This window comes from Scheffersomyces xylosifermentans, assembly GCF_036884685.1.
Source record: "Scheffersomyces xylosifermentans strain CBS 12540 chromosome Unknown RJT20scaffold_7, whole genome shotgun sequence".
NCBI classification, from domain to species: domain Eukaryota; kingdom Fungi; phylum Ascomycota; class Pichiomycetes; order Serinales; family Debaryomycetaceae; genus Scheffersomyces; species Scheffersomyces xylosifermentans.
Window position 1 is genome coordinate 1,010,863 of NW_027042945.1, and position 26,557 is coordinate 1,037,419.

Below are 26,557 nucleotides of genomic sequence, written 5' to 3' on the forward strand. Positions count from 1 at the left end.
CCAAATCAATTCAATCCACAACTCTCTCCCATATCTCCCTCCCCGTCTCTCCTCTGCCGCTATGGCTGCAACCGCCGCCCTCCTGCAGACAGTCAGAAAATTTGACCCGTGCAATATGAAGGAAAAAAACATAACAAAACGTTTTGTATGGCGATGATTATGGCAGCTAATTAAACAGAGACAGAACTGGTAGCAGTAATAAACACCACTAATTGTTAGTAAACATCGTCTTTTGACAGCTTCAGCACATCTATACCACTGAGGGAGCAAACTAGACTTGGATCCGCCGCAAAAATCGCAGTTTTGACTAGAAAACAGTGGGTGCTGCAAAAGTGACCCATCGCCCTACAAACAGTGTGTACCATCAACTCATTGACAAGCCCATGATGAGCAGGGTAGGCGATGATTCCGGCGCTGTGCTGCTGAAAAATCAGTCGCCACAGCATGGAAACCATCACCAGCTATCGAGAGAAGACTCGTTGCGGCTTAACATTGAAGATGACGGTTCTGCAACGGGAACAAGCAATTCTCACGATGAGATCCTGGAAATCCATGGATTAAGCATTGACGAGGAACTCAATAGCATTCTAGATAACCGAACAGGCTCAGACCGCTCGGAAAGTAAAAACATCTTTGGATCGGGTAAAAACCCAGAAAATGACGAACTCAATTTGAAGTCTTTAGGCGCATTGGACTTGGATCCTTTGGACAAAATTAACCATCCGGTGACGAGAGTAGCAACAGCAGAATTCGCTGATGAAGACCACAATAATCGTACTGTAAGCAATTCACAGTCTCCCAATCCCGAGCCAAGGCAACCTAAATCCCTGAAAGGCGAGCTTTCTTCAGCTCAAAAAGAAATAAGACGTAACGCTTCATTTGTGCCGATAACGTTGGAAGCAGCACTCGACAGGAGCTCCAGCAAACAAGATGATGCAGATGAGTCTTCAAAAATCTCAGCATATGCCCGCTTGGACTTTGATAATTTTACATTCTTTGTACAAACATTACAAGTGGTTCTTGGACGTAAATCGAATGACGAGCTACTTCATAGTAGTCACCACGCCGTAGATGTCCATTTATCATCCAAGAAAGCAATTTCTCGTCGACACGCAAAGATATTCTACAATTTTGGGACTCAGAGATTCGAAATATCAATTTTGGGCAGAAACGGAGCGTTCGTGGATGATCTGTTTGTGGAAAAGGGAATGACAGTTCCGTTAACAGATGGAACTAAGTTGCAAATTGGGGATATACCATTCTCCTTTGTGCTACCCTCTATTGAGCCAAGCGAGGAACATGAATTCAACGCAACTTCTGGTAAACAGTTTAATCCTACTGATGCAATCAACTTAAGATCAAATATTTATAGTACGTCGAAATCGCCTACACCAAAGAAGTCACCCAAAAAGGACTCGAAACCGGAAAAAGAAGACGATGAGGTAATGAACCCAGTAGACGAGGTTGATGTTGATAAAAAGCCAGCAGCAAAAGTCGAAGTAATGGAAGAAAAGAATGAAAAGACGAAGCAAAGAACGAATAGCATCAGTAGTAATAGAGGCAAACAACCATTAAGAGAAGAACCACTCAATGAATCTAAATCCCAAACAACCAGTAGAAGAAATTCATTGTTGAAAATACGAAGATTATCGAATGCAAGAAGAAAGTCGTTGGCTAGTAGTGCCAATGATGAAATCAATGACATATTGAAAGAGCTTGGAGTGGCATCTATCGATGCTATAAATGAGGAAGACTCGGAACTCCTTGATTCTCAGATTCAGTCGCTCTTAGATGAACATGATAACGAAGATATGGGCCTTGAAGAAAATTTATTAAAATTGGCACAATATACCGAATCGGCCATAGAAGACGAAGAAGACGAAATTGACAGGTTAGTCAAGCAGCATAATATGGAGCAAGGTGTCAATTTAGATGAAGACTCCATGGATAATGATACCAACACACGCGATATAGATTTGGACCTTTCCATTCTAGACCAAGAAATAGCCACTCTCGCACCATTGATTGATGCACACAACCAGGAGTTGATGAAAGAGAAGGAAGAAAAGAAAAAGAAATTGGAACGAGAAAAGAAGAGAAAGCAACAGCTCCAAAAGAAAAATGCTGCAGGCAACAAACCTGGACCGTCTTCTCCTCCTAGTCTGCAAAACATATCCCCATCCATTCGTAATGCCCCACTCATGGGTAAACCAGCTGTTCCTAGAATGGGTAAGCCTGCTTCCATACAGCCTCCATCGTCGAGATTATACATTAATGGAGCAGGAAAACCTCAAAACAATACCATTCCCACGAGTCCCGCATCTCATTTAGCAACCGGGTCGAGTGGAATTTCTGGTTCGGTGTTACCATTGGGTCAGGGCACTCCTTTCAGCCCAATTGTAACTCCCGTTGGGCCACCAAGGCCTCCTCCACCGAAGTTGGAAGTCCCAGTAACTCTTATAACATCGGAACCATCTGCTATAAGATCTCGCCCACCTCTCAGAGCTATCACAGTAAAGCCTACCGCAAATCTTGCCAACTACAGGGTACCTAAGACTAATGAAGAGCCTTCAAAGTTCCCCAAACAGAAGAGAAGACGCGACCTAACTAGGAAACCAAACAAGAGGGTTTATACCATAGATGAAATTCCCGATCAGTTTAGATCTAAGCCTAACATTTCATATCCGGTAATGATCACTACAGTTTTGAAATCAGATGTCGGGAAGGGAGGTCTTACAATAAACGAAATCAACGAGGCTATAAAGGAATTTTATCCTTACTATAAGTATTGCCCCGATGGATGGCAATTCTCCATTGCCCATAATGTTAAGTTGACGAAGACTTTCAGGCGAACTGTCAAAAGGGGCATTGAATGGGTCTATACTGTTGATGAACTCTATATCAACGAAAGAGAGAAGGTTAGAAAAAAGCAGCAAGAAATGGCTGCAGCCAAGGCCAAAGAAGCTGCCATAAGAGCCGAAGAATTGAAACAGAAACAGAGATTAGAGACTCAAAGAGCCATGACACAAAACATTGTAGGAAGATCCTTTTCTTCACCTTATGGTTTACCAATCAACACTGCTGTTCGTAGTCCACAATCACCGTATGTTGGTCTTCCATATAAGCAGACCGGGATTGGAGCTGGCAGCGGTGACCAAAAACCGAAAACCATTGCAGAATTGGCTAGTGAAATAAGAAGAGACGGAAACATAGGTTCAAAAGCACCTATGTACTTTAAGCCACAATCTACGGTCCAAGCAGAGACTGGAAGTAAGGCGAACCTGGGTACTGGACAAGCATTCCCACCAAACACCACCATTAAGGCCCAGTTGGCTGCCAACAGGTCACCTTCGAATTCTCAATCACCACCACCAACATCCTCTTCAGTACAATCGCAGACACCTTCGCTGAAGGCTGAAATGACACAGGACACGAAGAAATCCTTGGGATACTTGCAAAAAGAATTATTCACCTTATATAAGGCAAGGAACTTGTCTTATAATAAAGCAACTACCACCGACATTATTACTAAGGCATTAGCCACTACAATTGCACAGGTTAATGTTATCGGTTCTAAGGCTGGTTATGGTGATAATGCTTTGAGTTTCTTAGTTGAAAAGGCCCCACAACAGGTTAGCAAAATTTTGGACATTGCTTTAACCAAGTCTATTAGAGAGAAGCAAGGAATCAATTCCTCTAGGCCTACAAGTAGAGCTGGAACTCCAGCACCTCCCTCTTCTGTCTCTTCTCCTGCGAAAACACAGATTGGCCAAATTGTTACACCATCTCCAGCAACTCCTGCTAATGCATCTCCATCACATCAACAGACAAGACCAATTGCTCAACCAGTACCAAAAGTTGAACATGGTTCACCCCAGAACCCTCTGCTCAAACAACCTGCGACTTCCCAGGTAGCAGCTCCACAAGCGAAGCCTGTACCACATGCTGTCAATGTTTCTGATGCGCCAGCTCAAGAAGAATCAAAGCCATCTCCGTCTGTGTCCTCAGTATTAGCTGCACCACCGACAGCTCCCCGACCTTCTCCAAGCATTATAGACGTACCAGCAACAGCGGCCCCAGCTTCAACTGCAGGTTTTAGCTCGCCTACAGCACCTTCCTTATCCAAACCAAGTTTTGGAGCTGGTTTATCTAGACCACCTAGCTACAAATCGGACTCTATGGGACGTCCACCCAATATCGCATCTTCGTTATCAAGGCCACAGCTGTTTGGGAAACCTGCTGGAAGTTTATCCAGACCTCCAACGTTTCTATCTAACAAGCCAGGATTAAGACCCAACTTCAACTCGGAGTCTGCTACGTCTGCTACAGCTGCAGCTACGGCTGCAGTACCTGGTTCAGGTGAGAATAACAAAAGAGAATTTCCTGACGACAACAACGACAGCGAAAATGCTAGAAAGATCATCAAGACTGAATGAGCATCACAAAATAGAAAAGGATGTATATTAGCGAAAATTTAGTTCTTGTTCATCATTTTATACCATGGAGCCTGATTTATATAGAAACTTGTATAATTAATGTATATTATCATTTATTGAAAGAGTAGTGTTCTTTGGAATTCGATGTGTGATTAGTTGATCTGTAAGTTATTCTTCAAATTCTTCTGCCCTCACCATATAGTACTACAGACAATGGAACAGTAATTGGTGTATTAGAATTTCCTAAATCAGGAACAAATATCAAAAGCCGACTTCCAATCGCCTTCTTGACGTCCGACGTCATAACTACACCTTCTATCTCAACCTGCTTTATAAAACTACTATAACATAACCTTCCAAGCACTACCCTCCACTTCTTTTTGCAATCTGGTAAACACACGTCTTTAAGTACCCACCTACTTGGTTCTCGCACGCACCAACTACCATAATCCAAATGGTGGCGATCTCACATAGAAGACTATCAACGGCAAACACATGGAAGAAGAGTAAAGGTCAATTGCATCAATTTGTTGTATTTTGCAGTAGTTTGAAGGTATTAGTGGACAGGATTTACTTCTAGTTTATTACTCTTAAAAAAAAAGTCATTGATTGAACCTTTCATATCAGTTATTGATAACATTGATTGTGGTATTTACAACTTCGAATAGTGACTGGTCTATCAGTTGCAACAGCCATATTACATTGTCATTGAACACAAATCATCATAAATAACAGGCACACAATTCATTGAAATATATTATAACACAATATGAACACAATTGCCAACAAATTCACACACGCCAACTCATCGTCGGTGCTTAATGAGATAAACGCTGTCCAATCTGAGTTTGCCTCTGGACATCAATTGGAACTAGCACCATCTATTCAAGTTCCGCCTATCTCACAACCTACAGACTTCTTGAGAGCACACACTGACGATGCCTCGAATCCAGACTGTAAAATCAAAATTGCCCATGGTACGACGACATTGGCATTCAGATTCAAGGAAGGTATTGTTGTAGCAGTCGATTCCAGAGCTACTGCCGGAAATTGGATTGCTTCTCAGACCGTCAACAAAGTCATCAGAATCAACCCATTCTTGTTAGGTACCATGGCTGGTGGTGCTGCCGATTGTCAGTACTGGGAAACCTGGTTAGGTACGCAGTGTAGATTGCATGAGTTGAGGGAGAAGGAGAGAATCTCGGTTGCAGCAGCATCCAAAATCTTGGGTAACTTGGTGTATGAATACAAGGGCATGGGATTGTCTATGGGTACTATGGTCTGTGGATATACCAAGAAAGAGGGTCCTACTATCTACTATGTGGATTCCGATGGAACCAGATTGAAGGGAGACATCTTCTGTGTAGGTTCTGGTCAGACTTTCGCATACGGTGTGTTAGACTCTGAATACAAGTGGGACTTAACTGTAGAAGAAGCCTTGTACTTGGGTAAGAGAAGTATCTTGGCCGCAACTCACAGAGATGCATACTCCGGTGGTTCTATAAACTTGTACCATGTCACTGAGACCGGATGGGTTTACCACGGTAACCACAACGTGGGAGACATCTTCTGGGACATCAAGGAGAAAGAGCAATCGTTCAATAATGTTGACGGTTAGGATAGAGTAGATACGTATAATATTAAAATGATGAAACAAGAAACTGCCATGTGGATATGTAGAAAGTCAAGGAGAGACTAGAAATCAACCCAGAAAATGGCATTTTTGGAGCAGGTTGAGCATTAACAAACGATGAGATAAGTTGATTGTTTAAGTACAGTGAAACCTGCGGATTCCTCTCGATTCCTCCCGTAATCGTATACGAAATCAATCTATATATGGAACACTGAATTCTATAAAATGCTGCGAAAAGATCAATACAGAAGACAGTGAGCCACCATCACTTCCTAGGATGTTCCAGCACCAAAAGAATCATAGCTATTAAAAGCTATGTTTCATTCCAAGAAAGATAAAGTCTAACAATTCATACTTTTCATCGTAGCTTTCTCCATTCACCATTTACTTCGAGTAAGGTTAAAGAGAATATAACATTTCAACGGATCCTTATTTCTTATCTGGCGAGCCTCGTACTTACTAACCTACCAGCACACAATATTCCTACCGCATACAATACGAGAACATCTAACTACATAACCATATGAATTGGGTGCAAGTACGAAGTACATCATTAGGTCTGAACCCTAATAAAATAGTAATCACACGTGATCAATCAATATCACCATAATGCGTCGTGTGGTATACAAAACAAGAGTACTCCTACATGTAACTCTCCCATAGTTAACGGTCGCACCTAACAAATGCTCACTATGATGGGTCTGAAAAATTTTTAGAATAGTAGTAAAAAAGAGACACTTCAATATTCTTTTGAAAGGTTTCTCCTGTTGTACAGTAATAAACAAATAGCCAAAATGGTATGTGAAGATGGTGTAAATCAGCAAAGTTGTGGGAGATCAGTAATGAGACGAAATTGAAATGTAGACGTGTCGAATTAAGAATCCATCAAGAGAAATAGAGAGAATTGAATTCCATTAGATATCCATCACGAAATGAAAATTGTTGAAGAATATCGACATTAAAAAAATTGTTAATAAAAAGAATTGCATGACGAATTAACATAAGTCCTTTAAGGGCCCCGAGCATACTTCAGTAAAGTACTCATTAATCAGTCCAAAAATACCATCGAAGAAGTTAACTCATCTAAAGCTTTAATATCAATCTAAAAGTCACATCATAGATAATGTAGTAAAATTTTCAAATACCAGAACGTTTCGTATGAGGTACATTGTTATGAGTACCATACATGTTCAATATAGTCGATTTACCAAAAGCTCATCTCGGTTGCTGTGAAAAGATTCAGTGGAATATTAATACTAACTTTCTTTAGTCTGCTAAAGCTCAAAACACTATGCGTGATTTGCATATCGAGAAGTTGGTCTTGAACATCTGTGTCGGTGAATCCGGTGACAGATTGACCAGAGCTTCTAAGGTCTTGGAACAATTGTCTGGTCAAACCCCAGTTCAATCCAAGGCTAGATACACTGTCAGAACCTTCGGTATCAGAAGAAACGAAAAGATCGCTGTCCACGTTACCATCAGAGGTCCAAAGGCTGAGGAAATCTTGGAGAGAGGTTTAAAGGTCAAGGAATACCAATTGAAGACCAAGAACTTCTCTGCTACCGGTAACTTCGGTTTCGGTATCGAAGAGCACATTGACTTGGGTATCAAGTACGACCCAGGTATCGGTATTTACGGTATGGACTTCTACGTTGTTATGGGTAGAGCCGGTGCCAGAGTTGCCAGAAGAAAGAGAGCTAGAGGTGTTATTGGTAACAACCACAAGACCAACAAGGAGGACACTATTGCTTGGTTCAAGCAAAGATACGATGCTGATGTCTTGGACAAATAAGCTAGTTAAGGTGTAATTTAAAATTTCCATATATAATATTTTAATAACTATCATTAACGTCTTTGAAAGAAAAAATGTAGGATGCAAAATAAGTGTAGAAATGTTGAAGAAATAAAAGAGAAAGAACTTACAGACCGTATCATATACCTAATTTGCAATTTCAAGAGGAACTTGAGGAATCACTGGTCGTGTTAGAATATGTGTTCTATACTCACTACTTCTTATTAATAAAGATAATGCAAGTAGTGGGTAAAATGTTAACCAATCGACGAGCCTACGGCAATATCGTAAATGCGTCTGGATTGGTTCTTCAGAATTTTTCAAATATAGTGTATGGTCTAAAACAAAGCCTCATGATAATGTACTTTTCTCACCTAAGGCATGTTGAGTTCGGATATGAAGCAACCAAATGAGCGGCATTACAAGCATTTTTACACAAAATAATGTCTAAAGATATCTAGTTAAGCTTGTTAAAGGAGCAGAGGATCGGAAAGAATGGAAAAATAACACATTCGGCATAACCATGAACGGAATGATCTGGAAGAATAATACTTTAAAATGCCCAAAGAAAAGGAGCCGTGTCAGTAGATGCAAAAAAGAAAAAGCGAAAATTCGGAAAATATCAGATCATAGGAAATGACCAGGCGGAAGTATGGCACCATATGAGCGGCGAAATATGTCAACGAAGGTTGGGACGGTCGCCCCCCAAAAGGCACCAATGAAGAAAGCAAAAGTCAATATCGAAATAATTCACCATGAACGTCCTAAAATGTCAACACCACTGCAGAAACAATAGTAGGCATATTAATAATGCAGAAGAAGAAAACTCCTGAGGCAGTCACCCCGTGTCACTGAATGTGCATTCTTTATTCCAAACGAATGGCACCCCACGATCATAGAACGATCTGGCTCCAGCCGATAAACCTAATCTTACCCATTTTGGCTGTGGCCAAGGGCACCCTGGAGAGCCGTGCAGAATGCCAATGAACTATCGCACACTTAGACCCGATGGTTGATCTTGACATGCCAGATGGTCCTGCAGAGCTCAAATGGAAACAGAAACGACTCCTTTATGGGAGCTAGTCCCGTGCCTAACGAGCCACTTGAGTGCCACTCGCTGGAACATCGCTCAACGCAACAATAAAAATATCACCATCACACGCATCGCTGTAACAGAACCTATGAAAGCCTTGAATTTGACCGTGGAGGTCCTGGATTGTTCTGCACCGCTGCCATGATATTGGGCTTAATTCCATTGTTTTTTTTTGGCAATTTTGGTGCCTTTCCATATGGTGCCTCTTTGCCAGGTGCCAAAACTCCATACAATGCAGAATTTCAAAATGCAGGCTTAACAGATGCCCGGTGTAGCCTTCTATAGTACTCCTTTGCCGGTGACGGGGTAGTTTTTCCCTAACCACAAGACGGTGCTAATCGGTGGTACTACTAAGGCTTTCATGCCTAGCGGAGCTGATGGGACTGTTGGGATGCCTGCTAACTCCTCTCTCCGCACACCCTGTTCCTCCGCCGTTCCATGTAGTGCATATCTTGTGCCAATAGCTACTATCTGTAGTAATTTCTTGCCATGGCGAAAAGTTCGTAAATGGCATATACCACAAATCCATCGCAATATTTTTTTGTAGGCTCCTTCTTGTTTGGACCAATAAAAGTGATACTGCGATTAATTATACACTACAATTAGGGTTTTGTGAGTGTGTAGGACTCTACATAATAAAAATATATGGATGGATTAGATATTATCTATTAATATTATATATTAAGTAGTATATATTTTATATTTATATATATTATATATATACTACAGTGAGGACGTAGGCATAGCATACGGTGGAAAGCTGGAGTTGAATTTTGACATTTGACATTTGACGTTAAGAGAATTTTTTGTAGCAATAGACATTCGCTTGACGAGTAAATCCACGATCCGTATACTGTGAACCTCGTAGTGTCTTGATACTGCGAACCGTTACACCGCTGTCCTGTGATACTAGTTTGTTTAACAACGACAGTTGAAAGCTATATTGCAGTGTCGATACACCTAGAAATCGAGCCAAGAATACCCCTGGCACATCGTTGGTGAGTTTCGAGCCTGGAAGTCACCCCAGAGTCCTACTTTTTGACCTACGATTGCCTTTTATTTACCTCATTTGAAGCTCCAAAGCAACAAGAAAAGAAAATAGGAAAAGCGCATCCCAACTAAATCCAAGCTTATCAAAACCAACTAATCCAGGCATCTCATAATCCACATAATTCCCCCCTTATCACAGCATCACGGTTATGGTGACGATAAACTACGAACCTTTGGAACATTTGCCATGTATGTATACTTCCAGTGTTTAAACTTTGTATTACTTCGCTTCTTGGGTATGAGCTCGAACTCTAACTCAAATGGCCATGTAATCATCGAAGGGATATTTTTTATGATGACCAAACTTACTAACATGTTGTGTAGATCTCGATGAAAGCATAAGTGCCGAAGAAAGGTCCCATGTCGAGCAATTAATAAGAGTCGAGTTGGCTAATCAGTTTAGTAACCAGAACTTGAATAACATCAATTTCCATCCTCATCAGAATAACAATAATGCCGCCAATGTTGCCACTCCTATGCATCCTTTAGTGGATCAGATACTACCTCTTCCAACGCCGTTGAACTCAAGATTATCGCCTACTCCCCTTTTGAACCAGGAGATAGAGAGATACGAACAAGAGCAATGGGATGAAGATGATGATGACGAAGAAGCGCATAAAATCATGGACAGGGGCATCGACTTGAGCAAATACTCTGAGTTCATTAGATCTCCCTCATCCTACGAGCCACAAGAAGGTTCCTCCAGCGATGATATTCATTACAACAACTTATACACCACTTTATCGTACGCCAGTCTTCAAGAAAGAAACATTGCATTGTTGATGAACAACAACCAAGAGTTGATGCACTTGCATCAACAGCATTTACAAGAATTAAACGAAATTAAAGAGGATTATGAAGTTAACGTGCACTCGAAAAGGAAAAAGATTGAAGACGTCAATGTCATTAGAAAGAAGCGTCAAGTTGTTGACTTTAAGCCAGTTAATGATTACTTGAATGAAAGATGGAAAGATGGCATAAAGTCGGTGGTCGATTTAGGAATCGAGGCTAGTAGAATGGACATGGATATGAATTAAAATATTAAAAGGAAGAACGGTTAAAAAAATACCAGATACGTTCAAAAATCATCAAATCAACTTGGTTACATCATTATCTTTATTCTTATTATATTAGTTTGGTTTTTTCAATCCTCATGGGATTATTGGGTTCTATATTTGCTTTTTGTTAACCTATATCTATAGTTGTCTATATTTATGTTTTTATCTCTTTGGTTTCCCAGGCTGGTTTTCTTTGTCGTATAGATTACGCTTTTGTTACGAATGTTTACGTCCGTCTTGTTTATTGTTACTGTATTCAATATACAATTAGATATTAGTTTTGATGTTGGAGGCGAGCTTGGATGTAGACGTTAGAGTAGACGAAGGAATTTGTCAGCTCTGCTTGGTTATCACTATGACTACTTTCTTGAAGTTTCATGAGGTTCCATAGCTACGCTGAAAGCTTTGATGCTGAATTTTGATATTGAAGTTGTTTTGATTCATTAAGATGAATTACATATCTTCCATGATGAGTCCTCTTGGATAATTCATGTATTCTCTTCAATTTCTTACTTCAATAGCCCCGATGACTGTCCAGCTGCTGCTGCTGCCTTCTTCTTGTTGAACAACATGTCTGACTTCAAACTTCCAACATTGACAATTCGTGGGCAACCCTCTCTATCCTTTTCCAATCGCACACACTCTAAGCAATAATATGCTGGTGTACCAAGTTCATGGTCGTCTCCTAGAAAGTTACTACATATTATGCATTTGTTATAGAGATGACCGAAGGAACAATCATGACAAATTCTTACTTTTGTTGTTGGTTTCACGTAGGAGTCACAGATGGGGCATCTTCCTTCGCACAGTTGACATACTAGACCGATGCTTCGTCCTGGTTGTTTCATGCATTGGATAAGATCGTACTGGTGGCGAGACATTATATGAGTGCTATGGTTGTATAATTATGATCTACTGGATGGTGATTTTGGGATGTGATGGGATGTGATGAGATGTGATGGATCTGATGAGACGAAATGAGACGAGATGAGATAGATGGTGATTTGAAGTTTTGTATTCACCGACTTGGTTATTATGGATGCTAGTTGTAATAATGATCGGAATGATCGATTTCAATGTGTACTGGTCAATGGGGTTCAATTAAAGAATGAAAGAATACCTGAATATTTATCGAATATTCATCTATTTGTGAAGATTTATCCAATCTTTCTCCCGTGCTCAATGCAGTAGCTTGGCAGTGGAAAAGACTTGAGAAGACTTGAGAAGACTTGAAGATGGATAATACCCTTTTGGTTCCAAATATCTTGGCTAATTGTATTATTTGCAACTCAGCCTTTGATGATTCTATGAATATGATTATATATATGTAGATATAGATATAGTCATAGATATATACCTGCACTTGGATAATGATACTTCTCTTTCGTTACTGTTCTCAATACCACTTGGTTTCTCATTATCTCTTCATCTCATCATCTACTATGCTCTTTTATTGTCGCACAGTGCTTAATGCGTCTTCTACTTCGCAAAAACGTAATATTATGTACACTAACAGTGTACTGTCAAGTAACATGAATTTGTATTTGCATATGTGCAAATGTATGTGTATATGTATCTGTTATTTTCTTTATGATTTATTCATAATGGTGATAATTGTACATATACTTCATTATATCTTTGTATCTTATATAAATAGCCCTGTTTGCCTCGTCTTACCTTCCACACACAGTACTTTGTCATTATGTAGTCTCATCGTTTATTTATATAGCCAGTTTCTGAGAAGAACTTATAATATAATACTGCTACAATACAACACATCTACGTTTCTCTTCTCTCTCTTCTCCTCCCACTTGAATCTATACATCTCTTCCACTTTACTATCCCCATATTTTCCATATTTTCCATATTTCCTTATTTCCATGCCATCTGTTAACACCACTCACCACCACCACCCTCACCTCACCACACCATCGTAGTCCTCTATATCGACTCCTCCACATTTCAACTGCAAAATCTCAGGCCTTTTTCCTGCTGCTCCTTTTGCCCTCTATTAGTTAAGCACCGGAATCTCACGTTTACAGCCTTTCTTCTCCCTGACAGAATAACTGCCACCCATAGAACTGCCACTGTTTACACCATTTTTATCTCTTTTGACCACCAACAACCCTCATTTTCTAGTCATTTCGACACCATCATGAAATCCGATTTTGGCCCGGAGGAACCGCCTCCAGACGAATTTGACGAGTGTACCATTTGCCTAGAGCCTTTGCTACCATCCCATCAGATCGGATCCATTCCTTCTTGCTGTGGCACGTCAAACAACAAGTACTATCACGACCGATGCATTCTCCAATGGGCCGCCAACTCCAACTCGTGCCCTACATGCCGAAAGCGTTTTTACAGCATCAACATCGCCAATAAGAGTACACCGCACAGAGTTAAACGGGTGGTTGCAATCAAAGATAAGCTTCTACCAAATGATGCCATTAACAACATTCCTAGAGCTTACATCACCCCAGCCACTCGGCTGGTATCGGCCTCACCTCACGGAGGAACTAATAGCGAATTAGAAGATGATGACATACGACATGCTCATTCTGTCACTTCTAATGGTGTATGTACCATATGCTCTTCATCAGACTATCGGTCTTCCATTCGAAACATGATTGACTGCAACTTCTGTGGTTCGAACTTTCATCTCAACTGTCTTGGAATCTCAAGCGGTCAAGCCAATGAACTACTTAATTGGTGCTGTCCCATATGTGACAACGACCAGGATCTCATATTACCAGCTACCGCAGCGGCAACAGGAAGACGGGCTCAAGGTTCCAGATTTATACCGTCACGAACGCCAGTCTCAAGAACAACTCCTCTCGGTAGAATTGGGCATATGCTGACTATTCGAGCAGCATCGATAACTGATTCAGTCTATAGAAACCCCATTGGGTCTTTGTTACTGACGAACTCGGCTTCATTTGCACCCACTGTTATTTCTAACATGCTGAATGAACCGACTCTAACTACTATACGAAGGCGCCCTGGCTTGATCATTCATAATGAGAACAACGAGCTAGATGACGACTTTCTCTACAATAATGACAATACTGATGATTTTGGTGACAGAATGGAGTCATTAACTAATCCAATACATGAAAGTTACTCACCAGTAATCAATGGTGGGGTTATACTACGAAAAGAACTCAGAGCGAAACAGAATTTGAGTCCGGAAGAAATACAGTCTTGGGATCTTTTTGAAGAAGCGAGACATGAAGGTCAAGAGGGTGAGGGAAGCTCATCTGAGCAGATCCTCTCAAGTACCGCCGAAGAAATGCCAACGACATCTCTTCATTCCTCTGGAACTCTGGACCTTACTATCTCTACTTCAGCAAATCCACTTATAGTAGATCCAGAAAGCAAAAAGAGGCGCAGAAGAAAGAAGGTAACGCCAGTTGAAATGAAACAGATAGTTGAAGAACTGAAATCAGATATGCTTACAGGAACAACAGGTCAAAGCTCTGATTTTTCTACCAAAGGTAGCTCAAGTCGAATTTCAAATTTAATTAGTCAATTGAAGACATCTCCACCAGGTGCATCAAAGCTGCGAACAAGACCACAGCATCAGGCTATAAATTCTATGACATTTCAACCACCGTTTTCTCCACCCCCTCAACCATTCTCGAATGCAGAATCCCCAGTGTCAATGTCTCCATCCGGCAATAGTCCAATGGAAGTGATGTCGAACGACAGTGACACACAATATGACAGCGATTCCAAAGTACGGAAGAAGCCCAAGATAGCTGAGTTGACGCTAGATCAAAAAATAGAGATCCAAAAGTATATTCGAGGTAATTTGAGGCCATTGTACAAGCCGAATAACACCAACGAGCAAATTGGTTCATCTTCATCTTCGGTAAATTTGCTTTCACCGTCGCCCTCTCCAATTATAACTTCAGAGGAGAAGTACATAAACATCAACAAGGTCATTTCTAGACGAATTTATGGACATATTCTTTCTGAATCTTTGGAAAACGGCGAATTATGTACCAATTTGATAGACCAGTATTTCAACGATGAGGACCCTACGAAGTTACGTGATGTCATAGACAAATACGTCAGGGAAGAACTTGAGAAGTTACAAACTTCATAGTGAAAGTTTGCAGACCACATAATGGTAGGTATGTAGTTCATTAAGAGAAAAAGTACATAGAATTAACGACTTTACGATTGGTAAATCATTTAAATATTATGCCTACAAAATGTAGCATTTGCAACAACTCGTTTTGTTGTTTCATTTAAATTTCAATGTCATAAGCAGCATATTTATCTACGACGTGGGCCCTTTGGTTTGTTAAACTTCAATCCTTGTCTACCCACAGTCGATGAAGCCGAAGATGACACCGATCCTGGAGATGCAACTTCAGGCTCAACAGACAACTCAGACAATTCTATTTCAATCAAATCTCCGACTTCTATAGACTTATCTATTGTGAAGTTATGCTCAGCCAATAATGCCTTTAAATGCTTTATTAAAGTCAATTTGGACGAAGCGTACAACATTCTATCCTTCACTGCGGAGTTAGAAGGACAAGAGTAGATAAAAGCAAACTTTCCTCTATGGTAGTTGTACACACTGTATTGTGGACGAGTGACGGAATTGGCCCTGCTGAGGGTGTCAATCAACTGGTCCACTTCAACACCAACTTCCTTAGCAGTTAATGTGATCTTCTCGGTTTCCTTGTCTATGTTAAATGCCAACAAAGTATTATTGTCTGAATTCGATGGCAAGGTGTCAAACTCCTTTTGGAGAGCATCGTCAAATCTGAACAAGAGATTGTCACTTTGATTTGCAGATGGCAGAGGTGAATGCATTGATGCTAATTCACGTTTAAATGAACTTGTAGAGCCCTGTTGTGTCAATGACAAATTTTGGAGCGAATTGAGCTCGTTCAATACCTTCTCCTTTTCAGATAATGGGCCCTCTTCGTCCTTACCAGCAGTAACAAATTGGTAGTTTTCATAGGTCAATTCTTCCAATTCTGTCCAAGCAAATGTGTTTGTTTTGGAGAATTTTCCCGAGCCAAGCGACGACACCAAGGTGCTCTTTGTTGAAGCGTAAAGCATCTTCGATCTAATTGGGGCCACATCTGGAATGAACGAGATGAACACGAAATCCTCCGAATCTGCGTCAATTGGGATGACAACGTACGAGGGCTGAGGATGTATTTTCGATAAGTAAGTGTTTATGTCTTTGAAGGCCGCTTCTAAATCACCATTTTTTGAGTTTTTTGGTTCGAAGTCAGGATCCGGAATCAATTGAGTGTTATCTTCAGAAACACGGATGACCAATGGAGAGGAGCTCAATGACTTGAACGATTCTAGAAGTTCCTCCGAGGTGGTAATACCAGATTGTGTGGACATACTTCAATTGACTTTTTCTGCTGAGTTACGAGGTGTTTTTATATAATTTTATTAATATTATCACTACTAATTGTGGTAGGAATACTCTTCTTACTCTCCTTACTCTCCATAACCCGTTCATCTTCAATGGCTCCATTAGTGAACATTGAATATTGGAAGACGAAAAGGGGAAAAGTGCGAAAAATAGGTAAAGATGCCTGATTTGGATACCTTGTCCAATGGGGAAGGTGTCATCCCAATGCGGATGTTTACCTTTTGATTAGTAGTTACAACCAGAGATGTTAAAGAGAGAGAGATATTGAAATGGATTCATTTATGTGTAGATGGTAACAAAAAAAAGAGATAGAGAGTGTAGGTTAGCGGTGCAGTGCTAAAGAGATATAGATATAGATATATATAGATATAGGTTTATATAGATATAGGTTTATATAGATATAGGTTTATATAGATATAGGTTTATATAGATAGTTAGTTAGTTAGATATCTAGACGTAGTTTCTGTTTGGGCGTGGTTTAGTTGGTAGCATTCATGAGCTTCTTGAATATCTTCGGTGCAAGCTCGGCTTCAAGAGCTACAATACCATCGTACAAACAAGGTGAAGACCACGATTCAATAGACCTCCAAATCAAGTCGTTGCTTTACGCCTTCAAACGGGTACAAATAACCAAATTGGCCCACTTCTTGAATAGTTCCACTAATAGCTTCAAATACGTGGATGGAATACACAACGACGACGAGTCCCAAGCATCTTACTACCAAAAATTGGATCTGGTGTACAATATCGATGGGTTCAAGAAGGAAATAACCAATGACGAGTATAGGGTAATGGTTGATTTTCTGAAAAACAAGTTCCGTTCATTTTGTATCTTGTCAGACTACCCTAGTGCGAGCTTGTCTAGACCAAGTAGTCCTGTTAAAGGAGGAACTGTCAATGAAGATATCAGTGGTGACTTCCCCGTTTTTAGAGACCATAAGGATAGAAGAGTGAAAACATACCGGTTCATATTGTTGCCCTTGGAAGGTGTTTCTCTTGAATTTATTGCCAACACTTTATCCACATCAGATATCTACTGTGAGCATTTCAGCACCATTGACTTCCCAACACGCCATCAATACGCCATGGATAGCATCAAGAAGGTGTTGAGCACCGACAAATTTGACTTGAAAAACAAGTCCAAGGAAATAACACTAACTGAAGATGAAAAAGCAGCGATTATACGACAATACTTAGTAACTTTGGCGTTCAATGTTCAGTTATCCAGAATCTACGAAGAGTACATAAAGCATCATCCACTTGTTAAAACTCCCGTGTCATCACCAACACGGTTAAAAAAGACAAAGTCCATCTCAAACTTGTCTACTCCCGTGAAATCCCTTGCTCCTTTGGTTAATCTTTCACTTAATATTTCACCAAGCAAGACTTTCCTTTCATCTTCTTCACCTAAGAAGCTATCGCCACGGAAGTCAGTTGCTGACTTGAGATCAATGAGACCAGAGTCACCAACACCAGGCTTAAGAACCAAACCCTCAATAGCTAAGATAAAGTTGGACGAGTTGTACAATCCCGTTGCATCACCCCAGGGTGACCCTTTCTTTGATTCCGATGCCAGCTCCACGTTATCTGAAACATCTTCTGTTGGTAACGACAAGTCTGCAAGCATTCCAAAGCGTACTACTGAAATACGTTTGGATGTGTACGAGAAGTGTAAGGCTGCAATCATTGATAAGTTGAATCGTGAAAGGGCATTGGTATCTAGATAGCCCACTTCTTGTCACAGAAAGAAGAAAGTATTTATTTGGAAATAACAAGGGCATGATAAATTGCATCTGTAAACTTAGAAACGAGCTTAACCAGACCTGCCATTAACCTTATCCAAACATACGTAGTTTCAAGTTGTTATTCTTACATAGTAATACAATCTACAAAATGATTGCAAAATTCAGTGTTTGGTAGCGCCGTAGCACATATCATTTTTCGATTTTTAACAATTTGGATCTCTCAATTAAAGACCATAACTCTTTTGTAGACTATATGTTTTAACACCTATTGAGAGTATAAGTACTAAAATAAAAATGATGGCTGATGTACCACGAATAATAGCAAGATCTGCTTACAAATTTGGCTCTCCGATGAGCAAAACCCGTAATTTTGCTATGACTTCTACCACAAGTAACCTTTTTGGAGGTTCTAAGACAATGAACAAAGAACAAATTCTAACTCCTCCAACGGGGAAAGGAGAAACGGCGTCCAACCCTGCAGACCTATTCAAGAAGAATGACATTCTTATGTACTCTGATAAACCTTTAAACTACATCGAATCAGTCAAATCTAATGGATTTCACTTGGCTAATAATCTTTTGATCACATCGCCAGACAAGCAAGGAAGGATAATTGGAGCATTATTGTTGCAGAGTGAAACATTTGAGATAAATATGAGCAACGGCGGATACAAGCTCATCAATGGATTTATTGTGGAATTCAATGAAAATGAAGTTCTCCAAGTTTTCAAGAAAATACACCCAAAGCCAGAAATAGTAGTCGTAGGCTTGGGAAAGCAATCAAGGATGTTAAGTGAATCAAACAAGAAGTACTTTTCAAACTTAGGAATACAATTAGAAATTGGTGATTCCAATAATGCCGCTAAGATATTTGATCTTTTGGCTACAGAGAGACCTAACCAAATAGGTGCTATAATGCTTCCGCCAAACGTTTAACCAACGTTCGATATATAATCATTATACTTGTCTATAGATATAAATACATTCGCTACATACGCGTTAGTTTGCGACGTCAATATATAATTCATGCATTAAATACAAAGTCTGAAGAAGTGAAAATAAATGGTGACGAAAAGATTGTTTGGCCCAAGCCTAAACAAGATACGAAAGTTGCACTAACCGTTGTGCGATATATATAAAGATGTTCAAATACAACCGTGAGAATTATATCTAATAAAACCGGTAACAACAACGCTACAATGAAACTCACCTCTGGCCTACTCTTCCTTAAGAAGGTCTTCCTCCGGATGCATAACACCCCCAAATGGGGGTTTGGCATTCATCATCATTGGCATCATCACAGATTGCCCGTTTAAGTTGATGATGGAGTAGTTTTGAGGCGTGGAATTCATATCTTTGCTGAATTGTTGGTAACCAGGAAAGGAGAATCCGTTCATCTGTTGGCTATCGTTGCTACCGCTGGTATCACCACTAGGAGACATGACGTTTCCGTATATCTGTGGTGAATAGTTTACAACATTCTGATGTTGCGGTGTGCTCATCATCATCATCATCATTGGCTGCTGCAGTTGATTCAGCTGATGTGGATGCAACATTTGCTGTTGCATAGCTTGATGTTGCTGAGACAGCATATGCTGCTGATGGTGTTGCTTACCCGGTGGAGGCATAGCTCCATGTTGAGACATGTAGTAGGCATTGGCTTGGTTCATGAGGTGTTGAGACTGCGGTGATTGCTTTTCGAACATCTTATCAAGAAAGAACTTTCCATTCGGAGTCGAGGATAAACCGCCAACTTCAAAAGAAGAATGGTCAGTATTCGAGGTAATATTCAAATTACTGGTGTTGCTCCCTCCAGAAATTATACTAATTTCCTTGCTAGTGTTCATGGAGACATTATGTTCCTGACTCGAGGGATTGGAAGATGAGCTAGAAGACGTCGAGACTGGTAAATTGTGTAGTTGGGAATGAGGTGGAGCAGCTACATAGACCATTGGTTGTGTCGCTGAAGCATTTTGTTGGTGGTGATGATGGGGGTGATGGTGTTGCTGCTGCTGATGTTGGGGAGCTATAGGGGCAGTAGACCTTGTTGAATTTTTCTGACTAGTAGCACTGGGCGGTTTGTCAACAGCCGCTGGTCTGGATTTGTGATTTCCACTATTAGCAGTGCTAGAGGAAGAATTGGCTTGGCCGTTAGTGCCCTTTTTCTTATTCTTATTGTTCATAAGTGTGTGCACATCGGTGAAGATGATCTGGAACTTATTCATACCTGCTTGCATGCGAGTCCTATTATTAAGCTTATTGTGAGTACCATCTGTGTCTTCCGGCTTTGAGCCAAACTTGCCGTTGTATGAAGAGTTACTCCTAGAATGTCCGCTGTATCCATACTTGTTCTTGCTCTTGGATTTGATAACAGGAAGAGTCTTCTTTTCAGAAAATACCCCCATAGCGGGTTTCAAATCATCATTCACGACAGGTTGTATTGAGGAAGACTTGAGCTCTTTATTAGGAGTAGGGCTTAATGGAGGTCTTATATTCTCCTTGTTATTTTCACCTTCGTCACATGTATCATCACCATCGTCGTTGCCTTCGTATTCTTCAACTTTGTTGTTTGTTGGAGTTGGAGACTTTGTAGCGCTCGACATAATCACAGTAGATGGAGAAGAGGCCAGGATGGGTTTAGATGGTGTCTGAAAGTTTGTCGCATCATTCTTTTTAGTGTTATTCCTGGGAGTTTTAGTGTTCATAGTGTTGCTGGCATCTCCTAATACCTTTTTTGAAGGTGTTTGGAGATAATACCTGTCTCGACTCTCCTTTCCTTTAGTTCTGTTCTCCTTCTCGTCCTCCTTTTCGTTTTCATTCTCGTCTTTCTCCTCACAATCTGTCACGTCATCATCATCGTTTCCGGCTATCATAGCCTTTGTCGTAATGGAAAGTTTATGTGGTTGTCTTGGAGGAGTATCCACTTGCGTGATTGAGCGTTTCAGGGCACTTTTTGGATCCAGAAAGATGGACTTGTTACCGTTAGCATTACTTTTCATAGCACTTCCTATCTTGAACTTCGACGGCGTAATGGTATCTAGATCCTTTACCGGAGTCTGTCTGATGGGTGAATCCATGAAGAAGTCAGCTAAATGCAAGGTCTTATCGTGAAAAGGAGTTATATTGCTCAAGTGATGGTTTATGTTTGTTGACAGGGCCATATTGAGATTATGGGTTAGAAAAGGGGTCAAGTTGAGCCCCTGGGAATAGTCCATGTAATCCTGATTTGCAGAAGCAGTAGCTCCTGGAGGAATAACATACTTATTTGGTGTTGTATTGAATGAGAGGATCTGATCGTTGTAGTATGTTTTAGTGATAAGGGGGGTCCAACCTGTGAGGTTTGTGTTGTTATTGAAGAACTTGGAGGCAGATGGAGGTACAGATGAAAGCATCTGTTGTTGATTTGTGTTATTGTTTGTGTTTCCATTGGAGTTGGATGGCGATAGTTTTGTGATGGAGTTCTTATTACTGCTAGAGCCTCTTTTATCTTCGGACTCGAAGTTGTTATAGATCAAGGGATCGATGATGTTGCGCGAGGGCAGTGATTGAAGGAAGTCGTTGGACATAGTGCCTTGTTTTGAATGGGATGACAAATGCGATCAGGCTGTTTTGACAGACTGGATAAATAGCAATATCAACAATTCTTTCGATGATCCTATAAAGATACGAAGCTATGTTATGGTCTAGAGTTTTGGCGAATGGAACTGTGAACGATTTGTTGACAAAATTGTAATTTGTTGAGATTAATGAATACAAGCGCCAATTGACAACGATGTTCCGATGACAACTACGAGACAAATGTTAGGTATGAACGAACGAAAGAATAGCGAAGCAGACAGAAAACAACAATATCAACGGCTCGATGCATGTACGAATCACCTCGAATACAGCTGGCTATGCTTTTCTGATAATTTGTGTTGATCTACGGACACTGCTTGTACACTATGGTAGCTGTGGAATGGGCGGCTAATTGATCCTGGTTCTATGTGCTTGCGAATGGAACTAGGGGGATGACTGGATCGAATAATGCCAAAACAACTGTTGTTTATTCGACAGTGGTTCTTGTCTAGTACTGTTTCTGTTTCTTTCTTCTGTATAGCAACAGAACCTGGTCCTGTATGGTCTTCTTCCTCTGTATATATGGTATATACTAACAACAAACTTACCAATACACTCATTACCAAAGACAAAGAATCGGAGGAATTTAGGGGTCGTGCGCATTGGCTAGTGCAACCAGAAGTAAACATGACTCCTGCAGAAAGCTGAGGAACAATTCCAGTAGTGTCGCAGCGCGTCTTTGTGGCGGTATGGTGAGTTAGGGAGAGACTAAATAGTGCTAGTGATGTTTCCGTGGAGGAAGTGTAGAGAAATAGCAGAGAAGTGGCAGAAGAAGTTGCAGAGTAGAGGTGGTTAGAAGTGAGAAATGGTGTGGGCTTAGTGAGGAGTGTATTGTATTGTACTATAGTGTGGTACGGTGTACCATGGTGTGTTTAATTTTCGTTAGTGTTCTGGTGTGTTTTGGTACTTGTAGTGGAGTGTTGTAGAGTGTAGATGCAGTGTTATTGAGTGTAAGCAATATATGGTTAGTACGGTTAGCTACGTGAGTGTAAATGCAGTGGCAGCGTTATTGATTTTCTACGAGCAGTTCCGTTAGGCAGCTTTTTGTTTTTTTTTTTTTTGCCTTTTTTTTTTCACTGGACGGTACCGATATGAATCGTATGTCGTGCTGTGTACATTGACATATGGACATCTTAAGTGAGCAGTTTGCGGTGATTTCGGGGGTGGAGAGGACAACGCTCGGATCAAACACGGCAGCACGGCAGAAAGAATGGCAGCATGGTACGGTAGTTTGTGCACGCACAGTCTAACGAGATGAAATTTTTAACCCTGGTGTAGGCTGGAGCCTTTGTTCTGCGTAATGGGCGAAAGCTACTGTTGTTGTGTTCTGCAAGACAGTGGTGTCGAAGATTAGATCCAGTCATCGACATACCACAATGGGTGGAATGAGCAGCAGTAAGATCGGGAAATCGGGATCGGCTTTGTGGTGGCTCAAAAGGGATAGAAACTGGTTCTTTTGGGGTTAATATGCAGCGGGAGGGGTCTATCAGAGATTGTAGAGAACTTAGCTTTAGAGCGTAGAGCGTAAATCAACGAAGGTGTACGAGTGTTTTGATCTGAAGCGAGATTCTTGTGATTTTTCAGGATTCACAAGCAAAATCGATGATCAAGTAATTGAGGGGTTCGTATGGCTTCGTGGACAAAGAGGGCTTCGGATACGTGAACGGATTCTGGAGTTGTATGTTTTCCTTCAGAATTTGAGTCGTGTCTACTGTAACAGTGACGTGCTACCACTGCATTGTTACTTATAAATAGAATAAGGAGACAAATGGTCACTTTTCCGCAATTGGCCGAGAAATCATCTGTAGAGATTGTAGGTAGTCCGATACTTGGCCTTCTGCTCCCGTGGCCCTGATAGACTAAGAAGCGAAGGTGTCCAAGAGAGTGGAAATAGTTAATAATGTTTAAGCGAATGGTCCTCTATAGAATGTGCATTGACAGTAAGAGGTCTTGGTTTGAAAAGAAGTCAAGATTGAAACATTCAGAATTTTGACAAATATCTCCTACGTAGTAATATGACTCTCTACCCATAAAAATGCCAAAAGTCGTGAAGAACCATTCAATTAAAATTGTTCTACGAAATAGACGGAAGAATACCTATTTTTCATGATCTTCTACAGATATTCCGACAATATACAAATATTTAGACTAAAATTAAGTTGTCCACCAAATTGAAAACAGAGAACTACGCAAATAGTTGCTTAATCTAACAATGAGATCTCATATGGTATCTATACCATATGAAAGGTCTGACTATTAATTTTTAAATGTTTAGTTAATTGCCCGTATAATAACTCACGGAACAATCTCCACGACCAATACAAATAGATGCAAAAAAACCGAGCACGTGACTGAACATAGATGCCCAACGACTCCACATTTGTATTGCTGCTGATAGACTTGCCCCGAAAGGTGTCGAAAGAGGGGTTGTTAGCCTTATTTTTGATGAAGGACTTCATCTCTCGGGCTGGTGAGGGCTAGTGGCTGATCTCAACGCAAAATGCCTGTTGAGTAACGTTAAGTCAATGTACATAATTAAGTGGTCTTCCACTTGGTAGCATCAATTCGCTATTCCTGCTTTAGTAGTAGTTTCCATGAGGCGTTAACTGTGGCATTGGATTGGTTCTAGGATACCGACAGGTGAAAAATATAGCGGAAGAGCTCATCTTGAACATAAGTCAATTGAGTCATGGAAGGTCCCGTAACTCTTTAGCTCTTAAAAGTAGTCCGTTCAATGTCGGAAGAGACGAGCTCTGAAGCCATAGCTGCAGGCATGCCTTACAAATACATAGAACATCTAATAATATATTCATCTCTACTTGTAGTACGCTCTACATACATCGTTTAGAAGAATCATTAATTATAGCTATAAAAAGTCAGTCAACAGTGCATAGTACAAGAATTAAAGGAAAACAAACGAAATCAAACGATAGACTGTGGAAAAGCCACTAAACTTTTCGGATTTTCTTCACTATCAATACTTCGCAACTTAGACTGCAACCTTAGCTTCGTGCTCTTCGGCCCATTCTTGCTCGGTGACTTGCAAATTCTCGGTCTCCTCAGCCAACTCGTCGACGTCGTATTCGTCATCTTCGTGGGCAGCCAAGGAAAGAGTTGGTCTGACAACAGCAGAGTCGAAAGTCCAGGAAGCCAAGGCGTTTTCAGCATCAATGATGATTTGCTTGGAGGCCTCGTAACCGTCGTAAGCTGGTCTGGTCTCACCTGGAGTAACTGGGGACTCGTCGAGCAACTCCAACAAGGCCTTACCGTAACCAGCAATCAAAGCAATCTTCTCGGAGTGTTCTCTGATAGAGTCGAATTGGTAGTTGAAGGCAGTCTTCAACTTCTCTCTGGTGATGTTAGACAATTGAGCCTCAGCGACCAAGGACTCAGCCTCAGCTCTGACCAATTCTTGTTCCAAGACGTTAATCTTTGGAGATTGAGGGTCCTTGTACTTGAGGTAAGCAATTTGATCGGTGATCTTTTGCTTTCTCTCTCTGGATGGTTGGACAGAACCTTCAATGTCTCTGATGGACTTCAAGGTGATTCTGTATTGGTCGTATCTGTCAATGAATTGGTCTTCCAACTCACCGACTTCGTAGATTAAGACACCCAACTTGTCGGTGATGTCGGAGATATCATCATCGTTACCTTCACCCCACAAGGAGAGTTGCTTGGCAACTTCCTTACGTTCACCGGCGGTAATTTCAATAGATCTCATGAGGTTCTTCTCCATCTTGATCAATTGAGCCAACTTTCTGGAAAGCTCTGGGCCCAAAGCACCGGCAGCAGACTTACGGAAGGAGTGGGAAATAGAACCCTTACCGAAGAACTTGGACTTGGTGGAGGATGGAGGAGGTGGAGGAGATTGCAATTGAGCAGCCGTTGGGGCTCTCTGGGATCTCAAAGAGTAGGTTCTGTGCATTGTGATAAAGGATGGCGGTTAGGGGAAAACGGGGAAAATGCCAGTATAATGGGACTATAGCGACTCTAACAGACACACACGGGTACTGGATAGATGGATTGAGTAGCTGGCAACAAACTATTTGGAATAATCAATACCAATTGGAAGAAAACACCAAAAAACTTTTACAACACTTTGTCCAAAAAAAGGGGGAGAGGAAATGGCGGTCAATTTATTGCATTTGGAATTTGGGAATTCCGGTGTGTGCCTAACGAAAAAGTGGGTTCGTGTGGATTGCAGGGATGTCGGAGGCAACTATAGCGAGGGAGAGGGAGGAAGAGTGAGGGAGAAGGAGAGATAGTGAGAAAAGGGAGAAACTGCGAAAAAAGATACGCGGGAAATAGGTGGGGTGGGGAGAGTTTTTAGTGATGAAGGAGTGAGGGAAGAGGGAATGGCAGGGGGAAGGAGGGACGAATTGGTACGGAGGGAGGGAAAAAAGTATGGAGTGAGAGGCCCCCAATATGAGAGAATACGGGTAATAAAAAATAGAAATGGGAGAGGAGAAAGAGACATTCAGGTTCTGGATAATGATATTCCATTACATGGTGATTGCTAAATGATGGTCATGAAAACCGTCACCAGTATGGTTATTTTTTTTTTTATAACGAAAAGCGAGATGGCTATTACATCACAATTTTGATCCAATTGGTGCTCTATTTCGCCCCGAATCACAAATCATCAAATCAATACAGAAACCGTTACATATCCACCACGTCATAATCCCCTCGCCGAAGCTGGTTCCTCCATGGGTCGTT

General features: G+C 40.9%; 13 protein-coding genes across 13 annotated transcripts; 8 read left to right on the forward strand and 5 right to left on the reverse strand. All coding sequences in view use genetic code 12, as the record gives it.

Annotated features, from left to right (window-relative positions):
* Positions 1-38: 38 nt before the first annotated feature.
* On the forward strand, positions 39-4,530 carry FHL1 (Fhl1p). The gene has a single exon (XM_064917797.1). The coding sequence runs from the start codon at positions 384-386 to the stop codon at positions 4,434-4,436; it is 4,053 nt and encodes a 1,350-aa protein (XP_064772596.1). The 5' UTR covers positions 39-383; the 3' UTR covers positions 4,437-4,530.
* Positions 4,531-5,205: 675 nt separating this feature from the next.
* PRE2 (proteasome core particle subunit beta 5) lies at positions 5,206-6,054 on the forward strand (the record flags this gene model as incomplete). Its single annotated transcript, XM_064921773.1, has 1 exon — positions 5,206-6,054. The coding sequence occupies one exon, from the start codon at positions 5,206-5,208 to the stop codon at positions 6,052-6,054; it is 849 nt and encodes a 282-aa protein (XP_064772597.1).
* A 751-nt stretch (positions 6,055-6,805) lies between these two features.
* On the forward strand, positions 6,806-7,936 carry RPL11 (60S ribosomal protein uL5). Its single transcript, XM_064917798.1, has 2 exons — positions 6,806-6,866; positions 7,340-7,936. The coding sequence occupies exons 1-2, from the start codon at positions 6,864-6,866 to the stop codon at positions 7,859-7,861; spliced, it is 525 nt and encodes a 174-aa protein (XP_064772598.1). The 5' UTR covers positions 6,806-6,863; the 3' UTR covers positions 7,862-7,936.
* A 2,217-nt stretch (positions 7,937-10,153) lies between these two features.
* RJT20DRAFT_136863 (uncharacterized protein) lies at positions 10,154-11,041 on the forward strand (the record flags this gene model as incomplete). The annotated part of the gene is made up of 2 exons (XM_064918516.1): positions 10,154-10,193; positions 10,329-11,041. 2 exons carry the CDS (start codon positions 10,154-10,156, stop codon positions 11,039-11,041), a joined length of 753 nt encoding a protein of 250 aa, XP_064772599.1.
* Positions 11,042-11,295: 254 nt separating this feature from the next.
* Positions 11,296-12,188, reverse strand: RJT20DRAFT_59096 (U2 snRNP complex subunit). Its single transcript, XM_064920881.1, has one exon. The coding sequence runs from the start codon at positions 11,941-11,943 to the stop codon at positions 11,572-11,574; it is 372 nt and encodes a 123-aa protein (XP_064772600.1). The 5' UTR covers positions 11,944-12,188; the 3' UTR covers positions 11,296-11,571.
* On the forward strand, positions 12,189-13,108 carry RJT20DRAFT_59037 (uncharacterized protein). The gene has a single exon (XM_064920878.1). It carries the CDS (start codon positions 12,433-12,435, stop codon positions 12,997-12,999), a length of 567 nt encoding a protein of 188 aa, XP_064772601.1. The 5' UTR covers positions 12,189-12,432; the 3' UTR covers positions 13,000-13,108.
* On the forward strand, positions 13,109-15,257 carry RJT20DRAFT_59038 (ubiquitin-protein ligase). The gene has a single exon (XM_064920879.1). It carries the CDS (start codon positions 13,218-13,220, stop codon positions 15,168-15,170), a length of 1,953 nt encoding a protein of 650 aa, XP_064772602.1. The 5' UTR covers positions 13,109-13,217; the 3' UTR covers positions 15,171-15,257.
* On the reverse strand, positions 15,258-16,768 carry RJT20DRAFT_59039 (uncharacterized protein). Its single transcript, XM_064920880.1, has one exon. It carries the CDS (start codon positions 16,439-16,441, stop codon positions 15,344-15,346), a length of 1,098 nt encoding a protein of 365 aa, XP_064772603.1. The 5' UTR covers positions 16,442-16,768; the 3' UTR covers positions 15,258-15,343.
* A 53-nt stretch (positions 16,769-16,821) lies between these two features.
* Positions 16,822-18,320, forward strand: RJT20DRAFT_130655 (uncharacterized protein). Its single transcript, XM_064917799.1, has one exon. It carries the CDS (start codon positions 16,970-16,972, stop codon positions 18,200-18,202), a length of 1,233 nt encoding a protein of 410 aa, XP_064772604.1. The 5' UTR covers positions 16,822-16,969; the 3' UTR covers positions 18,203-18,320.
* A 147-nt stretch (positions 18,321-18,467) lies between these two features.
* Positions 18,468-19,251, forward strand: RJT20DRAFT_130656 (uncharacterized protein). The gene has a single exon (XM_064917800.1). It carries the CDS (start codon positions 18,515-18,517, stop codon positions 19,154-19,156), a length of 642 nt encoding a protein of 213 aa, XP_064772605.1. The 5' UTR covers positions 18,468-18,514; the 3' UTR covers positions 19,157-19,251.
* Positions 19,252-19,276: 25 nt separating this feature from the next.
* Positions 19,277-21,940, reverse strand: RJT20DRAFT_59104 (uncharacterized protein). The gene has a single exon (XM_064920882.1). It carries the CDS (start codon positions 21,784-21,786, stop codon positions 19,438-19,440), a length of 2,349 nt encoding a protein of 782 aa, XP_064772606.1. The 5' UTR covers positions 21,787-21,940; the 3' UTR covers positions 19,277-19,437.
* A 2,659-nt stretch (positions 21,941-24,599) lies between these two features.
* On the reverse strand, positions 24,600-25,910 carry LSP1 (lipid-binding protein). Its single transcript, XM_064920883.1, has one exon. It carries the CDS (start codon positions 25,761-25,763, stop codon positions 24,828-24,830), a length of 936 nt encoding a protein of 311 aa, XP_064772607.1. The 5' UTR covers positions 25,764-25,910; the 3' UTR covers positions 24,600-24,827.
* A 17-nt stretch (positions 25,911-25,927) lies between these two features.
* Positions 25,928-26,384, reverse strand: RJT20DRAFT_130661 (uncharacterized protein). Its single transcript, XM_064917801.1, has one exon. It carries the CDS (start codon positions 26,313-26,315, stop codon positions 26,058-26,060), a length of 258 nt encoding a protein of 85 aa, XP_064772608.1. The 5' UTR covers positions 26,316-26,384; the 3' UTR covers positions 25,928-26,057.
* Positions 26,385-26,557: the final 173 nt, after the last annotated feature.